The sequence below is a fragment of the Nanorana parkeri genome, unplaced genomic scaffold, assembly GCF_000935625.1.
Source record: "Nanorana parkeri isolate BGI_ZX_2015 unplaced genomic scaffold, ASM93562v1 scaffold122, whole genome shotgun sequence".
Taxonomy (NCBI): domain Eukaryota; kingdom Metazoa; phylum Chordata; class Amphibia; order Anura; family Dicroglossidae; genus Nanorana; species Nanorana parkeri.
Window position 1 is genome coordinate 1,329,553 of NW_017306390.1, and position 11,828 is coordinate 1,341,380.

Sequence of the window (11,828 nt, forward strand, 5' to 3'; positions counted from 1 at the left end):
AACACAAGTAGCCCCCCCCCCCCCCCCCAGAGGAAAAAAATTAGGTACATTGTGTTAAAAAAATTTTTTTTTACAAAAAAACAAAAACTGATATTAGGGGTTACCCGTATATTACATATCCTGGTAATAGGCGGTTACTAGGTTACTAGGGCCCCGCAGAGGCGGCTCTAGAGTTTGTGAGGCCTTAGACAAAACTCAAATGTGAGGCCCCACTTACAACCATAATGAAAATGTTTTAATTGAACTGTGATAAGTGATGGTAGAGCGAGGCGGATGTCCAGCGGAGGGGCACAGGGCCAATGCATGGATTTTACAGCCTGCACAGGTCAAAACTCCGCCCGCCCCCCTTCCCGGCACCCTCAGCTTTTTGCTAGATCCAGCCCTGGTCCCAGAGCCGCCTCTGGGGCCCGTCCTCCTGTCCTGGGCCCCCTCTAATTGGCGGAACTCCAGGGCCCGGTCGCGGCTGCGACTGTTGCGACCCTGGTAGTTCCGCCACTGTTTAGCATTAAAAAATTAGAAACAGATCTACCCTTATGATTTTGATATCTTTTCTACTCTGCAGTTTTTTGATCAACATATTTTTATTGAGTTTCATCACGTAAACATTTACAAACAAATTCAACATAACTACATACATAGACCAATACAAACCACATATATAAAAAGAAGAAAAAGAAATAAAAAATATAGGAGAGAAATATTTTTATTCTTTTGTTCACCAAATATACCTTCAGCTTAACAAATTTCAATTTAGATTATTTACATCTGTATAGAATATAGATTCAGTTTCTCTAATTTTCATTTCTCCTATGTTCCACTGATTTTACCTACAAAAGGGTAAAGTGAAGGGGGAGGGTCTAATAAGAGACCCCTTGTTCTATACTTATGTGTCCTACAATATACTGTGTTGTCGTTTTAATTTTCATAAGGGGGCATACCCCATACCCCATATGTACCCCTTATTTCGTACTCATGTGTCCTACTAATATACTATATTCAAATATAATATTCCTAAGGGGACAATTCCTTTATATACCCTTTATCCCTAATCATTACTTCCGTTATTCTTAGTGTGAATGCTTATCCCTACTCTGCAGTTTTAATCTTGAATAAGTATAATATAATAAAATATACTTGGAACACATCTTACAAAAGAAATTAGGCTTGGTTAATTTCATTTAATTAAAACCAAACAGGTTTGCCCTAGGCATAGTTACAAGTTCTTTTACAAGTTGCTGATAGCTCATCTATTCTGTTACTGATACTTATCTCCCCAGCGCTCCCCCGTTTTGTTCACCATAGCCCCTAGTAAAAACACCTGTGTGAGTTCAGTGTGTAAGAACTTAGACAAGGCCAATGACCACCCCCACCTGCCCCTACAAGACAGTCCTCTGGTCTGGTGATTGACTGAAGAGGTACAAGCACTGCATAGTGAGTGTTCCCTCATACCTAAAAGTACTAGGCATTTTAGAGGGCACTGGCTGGCAGACAGGGCATTGGGAAAGCACACAGGGGAGGGAAATCGTCTAAAACTGTGGGGACTGGCTATCAGGTGTTAGTTTCCCTAAAAGGACAAAGTAAAAATGTACCTAAGGGGATCTTGGACAAATACACAAACACATTTAGAGAAAACATACTCTGTTTAGAAATGCTTTAATTAAGCTGCCTTACAGTGTTAACAGTGGATGTCCTAAAGGGGAATCTGACATAAAGTAAAAAGCACCATTGTATAGAAAGTTGGCTGAACTTTTTGTCTTCTAGTGTGGCACCAAGCTTCTCCTGACAAATGATCCCTTGGAAGCTGCCAGTGGAGCCAATGTGTTGGTTACAGACACGTGGGTGAGCATGGGCCAAGAAGAGGAGAAGAAGAAACGTCTGTTAGATTTCAAAGGTTATCAGATCACAATGAAGGTACATGATGGATGATGTTGGTATTTCAGCAAAAAAGTAAATAAAAGTTCAGTAGAACACCATTTAACTACTTTTAGCTATAGGAGTTAGATAACGTTACAAACTGCTCGCTATATACAATAGAGTAATAGGGTTGCGGGCTGAATACTTTCTTAATTAAAGGGTCAAATTACCCAGTTAGGAGATTAAGAATCATTTTCTGAATGATCATGAGTTTGTAGGTGGGAACTGTTTATCTAAAATGCTCCTTGGATCTTGATGGACCCATAAAAGATGTCATTGTCCTGTGTAAAGGACAGTCATCAGTGCTGTAATGGCATTACTTCTGATTCCGGCTGGGGCATAAATCTATAAAGATGGGACACCGCCTTATGCAAAAACAATTAGTAAAATCGTTCAATTCACAGTGCTTGTAATATTTGAGCTGCATAAATATATAAGAAAGAAAACTTTTAGGCATTTGCCAAAATACAACAGCATATAGCAGTGAGTAAGGGGTCTTGAGACATCAGATAGTTTCATTGATATCAAACTCAAAATGTTTTTAAGCTATTTCAAATGTTGAATAAATCACTTTCATTGGATGCTGCTTCTTGATGTTTAAAAGTTATATTTTCCTGCAGAATCAGCTGCTCCCCTGAGCAATGTCACTGATATCCTGTTTTAGGGTGGTTCTTTTCCCTTGTGGGGTCTTATGGAGATACCCTTGTGTGCTAGTAAGCTAGGTGTCCACACAAACACACAGACAAGGCAAGACAATTCACTGTCCAACACCCATCTCCTCCTGCTTTCTCTATGCTAGTAGATGGACAGCTGCTGGAGACTCTGTTGTCCTGATCTTGTACTCGGCAGGAAGTTCAGGGAAGCCAAGCTGAGAGAGTTGGAAGCAGCTGTTCAGAAACATGTTGATTGTAAGTGCTTGGGCAAAAAGGTAAAGAAATACTTTGCTGGGCAATGTATAATAGCAATGTATAATTATTGAAAAACGTTTGAGCATTTAATACTGCTTTAACTTGCGTTGCGTTAAGGTAGCCCATTCAATACGAATAGGCTACCAATACGCAAAAAAGAATGAAAAAAAATGCAACTGATCCCTTTTTCTTACACAGCATTCCATAATGCATGTTATGTGCTTTGTGATGTGCAAGTGTGTGTAAGTCTTCTGTACAATATGTTGGGGTGCCATATACAATGAATGGCAGCACACCACCCATACAGCAGGTGTGTTGCCAGGTGTTTCAGTAACATGCATTATGCACATTACCACACTGCACATATGTGAATAGTTCCAAAGTGTCTGTATGTTCTGGAGGAAAGGAACAAGTGAAATGTGTGCTCACTGAGGACTGTTTTTTTTTTTTTTTTTAAACACGCATATCATTTAGAATATATGTGCTAGACTTGTGCATGGCTTAAATTGTCCTTTTGTTTCCAATCGTTATATTACATAGTTACATAGTATTTGAGGTTGAAAAAAGATATAGGTCCATCAAGTTCAACCTTTGTGTGTGTGTGTGTTTGTTTGTTGTGCGTACGTGTGTATAAGAGTCCCTGTGTGGTCTAGTATTTAAGTGTCCCCTCTTAATCTCCTCACTTCCAGAGTAAACAAGTTTACATTTAGCAACCTTGTCTCATAGCTTTGATCCTCCAGCCCCTTAATTAGCTTTGGTGCTCTTCTTTTTACCTTCTTCAGCTCCAGGACATCTTTTCTGTGGACCGGTGAACAAAACAGAACTGCATATTCAAGATGAGGCCGAACTAGTGATCTATAAAGTGGCAACATTATTGCTTTATCTCTACAGTACATTCCCTTTTTAATACAAGACAGTATTCTGCTTGCTTTGTTTGCCACAGCCTGGCATTGCAAGCTATTATTCAGTCTGCGGTCAATTATGACCCCCAAATCTTTTTCCATTTCTGCCTTCCATAGTGGAGTTCCCATGAATGTATAATCCGCTTGCCTGTTTTTAACCCCAAAGTGCATTACTTTTTCAACATTAAACCTCATCTGCCATGTAGTTGCCCACTCCCCTATTTTATCCAGGTCCTCCTGTAAAGTAATAATGTCTAATCCCGAGTCTATTACCCTCCCAATTTTAGTATCATTGGCAAACGCAGAAACATTGCTATTGACGCCCTCCCCAATATTGTTAATAAACAGGTTAAATAGTATGGGGCCTAGCACAGAACCCTGGGGCACACCACTCTCAACCTTAGACCAATGTGAAAAAAGTCATTTTTATATTTTTATATTGGATGCATATGTTGTGTGGCAGCATTCATTTTCAAATACATTTCTTATTTCGGATCCATTTGCTGTATTCGTTCATTCCTTATTTCGGCCATTAGTTGCATTCGGATCCATTCAATGTATTATTTCATTTGTTATTTAGGACATTAGTTTTATTCCAACTGCTTTGACTGCTGTTTGTAAGATCTGATGCTCAGTTGCCTCTTCAAGACGATTTCCAAGCAGGTTGCCACTTGCATAGCCACTTCAATGGTATCAATACTGCTGCAGCTATCAGTTGTGGTAGTGCCAGCTATCTTTTTACTTTCAGAAATTGCCTCCTCGATATGCAATATCTCCATCTTTGGCTGACTAAAGCTGTGGCCACTAGCAACAGCCTTTCAGGGTACTTCATGCTGTGCACAGTTTCTCTTGTAAAACAGAGCTGTAGTCACAATTGGCCTCTGGCTATCTTTTTTGGAAGATGTAGCTGTCGGAGGGAACATTTTCTTCTGTTGCATCACTCACATGGAGAGTGTAAGGAGTTTGAGAAATATTATTCATTATGTTGGGATATTTTAGAAGGATTTTCAGCTACTATATATTAGACATGTGCGATTCGTTACGTTCCGAATCGAAATTCGGACGAAATCTGTCACAAGGCTGACAAATGACACTGCAGACAAACTATCTGGATTCTGGAATGCAGTCTGACTAAATAACACAAAGTGATAAGCTGATTGGCCAGAGACACACAATAACATTGCCCAGCTGAATATAGAATGCATTAATTATCATAAATCCAAATGCATTCGTTATTTTCGTTATATTAAGCAGATAAGCATTTTCTACAGCAGATAAGAATTAAATGCAAATTGATCAGAACGTATTCATTAGTTCTATATGTTGAATCATTCGTTATCGTCATTGTCGTTCTTTTGTGTATTCGGATGTTCAGATTTTGGATTGATCCATATTCAGATTTTGGATCGATAAGAATGTCCATATAAGCAAAAATGTGTACAAATATGTTCTGCTATGAAAAATAGCTAGTTACAGAGGTGTTTATAACTAAAGAAGGGTCACATCAACTATTGAGAAAGCTGTATTGTCAGCATGAACTATGTCATCTGTTTTAAAAAGGCTTTCTACTGTTAGGCATTTTAAATTGTTTGAATTCATTCCAACAAGAATGCATCTGGGCATATGGACCTGAAGAGAGATTAGAGAATCACATTAGATTACAATTCAGCCTGGATTATCCTAGTTCACGCCCTGCTAAAATTGTTCATCTCCATCTGCAGATTGTAATGGAAAGGTATGAGTGGTCATATTGTATTGTATCAAGGTTTGTTTCTGATTGCCCTAATGCAAGTGTTTATAGTGTAGATTTTTTGCCTACCACTGGGACTGATACGATCAATACTATTTCCTTCTATCTTGCTAACTATTTCTGGTCAACCACTGACCCCAGAGGAGGAGGACACCGTCTGTCATTGGTCGTTATGACACCAGCGGTCCTAACAACCAATGACTGAAGAGTAGTGGTGAGCTACACTGGGTTATGGCTGTCAATGGATGCACGGGCCCGCTGCATCCACTGTCAACCAGGTATTACCCAGCACAGGTTGGCGATCCCGGTCTGGACACAACCATTACTCAGTCCATGTCCGGACCACAGGACACCTGCTGTACAGTGTTGATGGAGCACAGCAAATATTAGTTGTTTGAAATAATGATTGCCAAGGAGTGATTCTCTGCGTCACCAACAGCAGCAGAAGCCACTGTGTTTTGGTTCTGTCTAAACTGTTGGCTATTGCCATAGGCAATTCTGATGTTCACCTGTACTGTCTGGCCTTTACTAGAGCCGCTGGTGAAGCTAAAGTTGTGCTGCAGGTACAAGAGTGTGAACATTAGAATTGCCTATGGCAATAGCCAACAGTTTAGGCAGAACCAAAACAGAGTGGCAAATCAGGAAGCAAAGATGAAGGTAGGACAGCTCGAAAGGCAAGGCTTGCAGCATACAGTGAAGCTGAATAACAGTATGATTTGCAACCAGGGTCCTTTTCAAGGATGGGCCAAGAGACAGATGCAGTTTACGCCAAGCAAATCTGTAAACAGGAAACCAGTTCTTAATATACAATGGCAGCCTGGAAGCTTCAGGTACAGACTCCTTTAAGCAGATACTAATCTGAGTGCTGTAAACAAAGTTTAAGGTGTGCATCTGCTGAATATTATGCAGCAAATGATGAGCAAAGCATCTAAACACAACAGGTTGGAATACTTTAGGAAGAATGCAAGTGTTATACAGCTGCGGGTTAATCGTCAATACACGGCTCACATTTTGGCTGAATTGGCCAAAATTCAAGCCGTGGGTGATCCTGTCAGAAGACTGTTCTCTTGCGTTGTCACCCCATTGCACACTCTCCCTGTCATGCAGTATGTATTTATTCAATCCAAAAAGTTACTTACTCTTACTCCCCACCTGAGCCTAAATCAACCCATAAACTTAACTTCTACACTTCACATTTACCGTGAGCATGACCAAAATAAATGCCGACTTGGCAATACTAGCTCAGATATTGCTATGATGTTAAAATGTAATGTGGCCAGACAAATATATGATATAACATATCAAAAGAAAAAAATGCAGCTGATAAAAATGTCTTTGCAGAAAGCAAATGATCAAACGAGAAACGTAATCACCCATGAATCTAAGAAATACATGGTAAACATGCAAGTAAATTTTCTCTTAATATATATTATATTTTCCTATTGCTTTTCTTTCCTCAGACTGCAAAACTAGCTGACCCCAACTGGATATTTCTTCACTGTTTGCCAAGAAAGCCTGAAGAAGTTGATGATGAGGTTTTCTATTGTCCCAAATCGTTGGCTTTCCAAGAAGCAGAAAACAGAAAGTGGACAATCATGGTATGATGAATAAGCATTAGAAGTATTCACACAAAGCCATCCTGCTCAAGTACTGGTTTATTATACCGGAAACTTTCACTAAACGGCCGTCGGGTCGGCAGGTTTTTGAGGGGAACCCAACACATTTTTAAAAACCTTCTTTAACTGGGGATCCCTCCTAGCATTCATACCAGACCTAGAAGGTCCTTGGGTTTGAGAAGCAGACTCCAAATCCAGCAGAATCCAACAACAATGTTAGATTTCAAACACATAATTGTGAATTGCTGGCTTTCTTTGCATTGGATATTGCCACGCAGAGTGTAGCAATCTTTGAAGACTACCCTAGGGTTCCAATTAGTGTCCACGGCGGGGTGTTATGTTGTAGATAAACATGCCTTACATCAAGGATGCCCATTTATTATAAATGGGCTGCCAATGCACTGCAAAGGATTAAGACATGCACAGCTCTTTTTGTCCACCACAGTGGACCACAATACATGGTATGTGGATTGTGGTATATGTTGTCATGTGTTGTGTGTAGTCCACTACTGTACAGTGAGTTAGGATGCCATTACAATTAATGGAACTGCAATGCACATAGAGCCATGGGTTGATGCTCATTGTGGTAATGGGTGTAATGGCAATGCAATAGTCTAAATGGGCTCTAACATCTTGCAGCTTCTATTTGAGTAAGGCTGATTGTTATTTTTTTCCGTAATCTGGTAAGTACTCTGAGAATGAAAGGTTTTTTGTAAAATAGATTTTATATTTGCACCCTTTGTAGACTGAAAAAATAACTGTTTGTTATGTTGAGAACAGATAAAGTCAGATAAAGTCTACATAGTAAACAAAGGCAATAAAACACATCAGCAAAGAGCAGCAACAATATTTTGTGCTCTCATCCATCTTTAATTCACACCAAGAAAGAAATACGAATCCGACATTATCTGAAATGAATTTCTAAGAAAAATTAGTCTCCAATGAAATACATTGCAATAAATGTTTGCAAAGTCAATAGCAGTTATTTACTTGCTTAACTTTTGTATATATTGTGCACTTACTGAAAGTCATTGCAGCCCTTCAACATCTCTATAGTCATGTAAGTCCTTATGCAGTTCCAGGGGCCCCTTTGATTGCTAGTTATGCCACTTGCAGAGCCCACCTGAGAGTGACCCTGTAGAGCCCACCATAGACTCTCTATGGTGGGCTCTGCAGGGTCTCATATGGGCTTCACACCTCTTACCTGTCAGCGATGTCCGCTAATTATCTCATAAGAAGACTACTAACACATTGTCACAATATTGCACATCAGGTTAAAACCAGTAAAATAAGCAAATGCCCTGTTTTAAGGAGGTGATCCTAACATAGGGGTGCTATTGAAGGTGCTGATAAAAATCATATCCTGCTTATACACAGTAACAGTAAAATTACAGGTTCAGCATTACTGAGTTTCCTGCCCGACCACTGCAGCTGCCATACTGGAAGGCACAGTTGCCGAAAAGTTTTGCAGAGCCTGACAGGGACAAATAGAGACTAGTTCCCTATTAGGTCCAGCTTTCTTGTAATTGACAGAGGATGGCAGGAGGCAGATTCCATAGCCGCTAGCATGACCAACTGGTTTTTGATCATGCTGTTGCCTTGTAGTTAATTTAGCATACTAAAGCACTAAGTATTTAATGTATTTAATACATTCAAAGCTCCTCCCTTGCAAATCCAAAAAGGATTATTATCAGGTGTTGCCTACACTGTGGCATGAATGTACAGGGCCTGATTTTTACCACGGGAGCCTGTAGGTGCACAGCCCATTAAATGAATGTGCTTCCTGCTCTGCCTGAAATTTGTCACCTAGACAGGAAATAAAAATAAAATTCCCTCAAGAACAGAGACAGCCGTTAAAACCAAACAGAGGATCTAACTTCTCCACTCCACAAAACTGGAAAAAAAATGTTTAGGCTGGAGTTCAGCTTTTATAATCCTTTCAGATTCCAAATGCATTATTCACTTATTAGCCATCCCTTATTTTACAATATTTTTCAGGTTGCTTGCAATGTGCAGTGCCAATGCTGCTCGTGTGGTTTTTAATGGTACTGTACTACACAAGCTAAATGATTTGTAACCAGCAGTAACATTTGGGACTAGCTAGTTGGTCCCAAAGGGGCCACTCGGTCCCAGATCAGGCTGTTGCCTCATCATTAATTTTGCATACTAAAACAATGTCTTTAATGCACTCAAAGCTCTTCACTTGCAAAAGCAAAAAGGATTATCAGGTATAGCAGACACTGACGGGAAAATAACTGCTATTGCCTTAAATGTATGTAGGGTCTGTTTTTCATCACAGAAGCCTGTAGGTGCACAATTTTTGGTGCCTTCAGTAACACCCCTATGTTAAGATCGTCTCTTTAAAACAAGACATTTTGTTTTGCTGGTTCTAAACTGGTTTACAACATTTTGTGTGAATGTGTTAATAGCTTTTGATGAGATGATAATTCCCACTGATGACAGAGGAAAATGTGGGTAACAATTGTACAGGGAAAAGCCAACTCTTTGCCTTTGCCACTTATAGGCACATGCTTACTGTGCTAAATAATAAATCCAGTGTTGTGTATGTATATATGTCTTCTAACCCAGGGCTCAAAATTTCAAGTCCTGAGCTACTAGCCAGGCCTTAAGAGTCACTAGCCACCAGTTGCCCCACCTAACCCTTGCCCTGCCCCGGCCTTAACTCCGGCCCTAAACACACCCTCTTAAATAATCTTATGATGATTCTTATCTTATGATAGTTGCCGCTGGTAAACGGCAGATTAGGGATTCCTGCTGCAGGAAACGCAAGTTCCTGACACAGGAATCTCTAATCACACCTGAAATATACTGTAGGTGTGAATGGGGAATAATAAACACATACACTAAAGGTGTCCATACACCTGCCGATTATCGTACGATAGTTGTGGGTGACCCCACGATTGTACGATAATCGGCAGTTGTATGGGCAGCGTGCGACCGCTTCTACTGTAAGATCGTACGACTTTCATCTTCCAAGCACGCTGGAAAACCTGCAGAAAATCGTACGATTTTTGGCGGGGCTGGTGGCGTGGTCGGAAGACAAATGCCGCACGGGCCGGTGTGCGCAAGCGCACACTGCCCACTCAGCACTGCAATCATCGGAACCCCTTCACTCAGCGGGGAGGGCTTGCGATGATCGCAAGTACGATCTGCCTGTCCAAGATGGGCAGATCGTACGAGATTTTAATGACCTCACAACCATCGCATAACGAAAGTCGTTACGCCCTGCACAAATATAATAATAAAATTCCCCCCGCACACACACCTGGTTTATCTGTGACTGATTAGTGAGGTCTGCAGCAGACCTCACTATCACCCCCAGATAACCAGGCATCGATGCTGCTCACCCTCTCTGTCCTTCTCTACATGATTTATTTTCTACCACAGCAATGCTGCCACCTTAACTCTCACAAGTTTGACCACACACTGTGTGTAAGAACAGGGCTCTTGGGAGATGTAGTTCTGTCAAGCAGGTATGCATCAATAGGATCTGACTTCCCAACAGCTCTCCGTTTACAAGCCTAGTGATGACATCACAGGGAGTACTAAAAGCTGTTTTTCCCTTACACCTGCTGTCCAATACCACATCTAGTTGGTGACAGCATGTAGCAGGACAAGGAATAGCTGCGTGTCAGCGCTTAGTCTAGACAACGTGGATGGTCAGAAGACAGTCTGCATTCTGCTGAGATGCTTAGACCAGATCTTATGCAGGAGGTTGATATGCAGGTGTGGCATCACACAGCTCTGCTGTTTCTCTATAGGAATTTATGAAGAATATGAGCAAATGGCTGTATTACATTTCATGTAGTAGCCACTGTCGCCTGTGCAAAATTATGAGCATTGCTCATACACTGAATAATTATTAACTGGTCTAATATCTGCTAAAAATCAGCAAGTATAAGGGGTAGTACTTACTTTTCTGTTCTTACAAAGAGTCAATATCTGCTTGGATTGTAGAACTACTTCCATTGTTACGTACATGATCTAGAGTCCCAAATGTTCATATCTGCCTAGTTTGACTAGTTCTACAAAAGATCGGGCTACCAGATTCTAACCCTCAATGTGGACATTCATCTCAATCAATAACCGTAATCATTCCATAGCATTATTGCCATTTATTTCTCCTCCATAACAGTGCTTTGTCTTGTTCTCCTTAGGGCGTGATGGTGTCTCTGCTGACTGATTACTCTCCTCAGCTGCTAAGGCCTACATTCTAATTCTCAGCATATGCCTACTAAATGCTAATTCCTATGGACAAGTTATCTGATACACAAGAATGATCACTGGGTAAAAACATCAAAACAAATGAACAGTTCCTTTCAAACATGCTTCTGAGTGGCATACATTGTACTCTGCTGTACAGTTATTCCCATATTAATCAGACTTATATAGATTGTTTGGTTGTTTAGATGTTCAAAGTTCTGAAAGTTGTTTTGCCGTTTATAATTTGATGCTTCCTGTTTTTTTTAATATGCAGCTTTACAGTCCAGTCAATAAAATGATTCTGAAGATATTAGGTAGAGTGTGTTTTACCTTATAAAATAGTTTTTGAGCCTTTATACATATTTTATTTTGTTTTACAATGTTTATTATTTTGTTTTACAATGTTTGTAACAATCTATACGCCATGTACTGTGCACTACATACTAATGATTTGTAGCGCTGGATTCTAGTATACATAGAAGGTAATCACTAAGCCCTCAGAGGCAACTTTAAA

General features: G+C 40.2%; 1 protein-coding gene across 1 annotated transcript in view; it reads left to right on the top strand.

Moving 5' to 3' along the window:
- Window positions 1-11,541, top strand: part of OTC (ornithine carbamoyltransferase) — a 43,052-nt gene extending 31,511 nt beyond the window's left edge. The window contains exons 8-10 of the mRNA XM_018553516.1: window positions 1,762-1,911; window positions 6,935-7,072; window positions 11,269-11,541. Coding sequence (XP_018409018.1) covers window positions 1,762-1,911; window positions 6,935-7,072; window positions 11,269-11,328 — 348 coding nt within the window. The 3' untranslated portion in view covers window positions 11,329-11,541. The remainder of the gene's footprint in view (window positions 1-1,761; window positions 1,912-6,934; window positions 7,073-11,268) is intronic.
- Window positions 11,542-11,828: the final 287 nt, after the last annotated feature.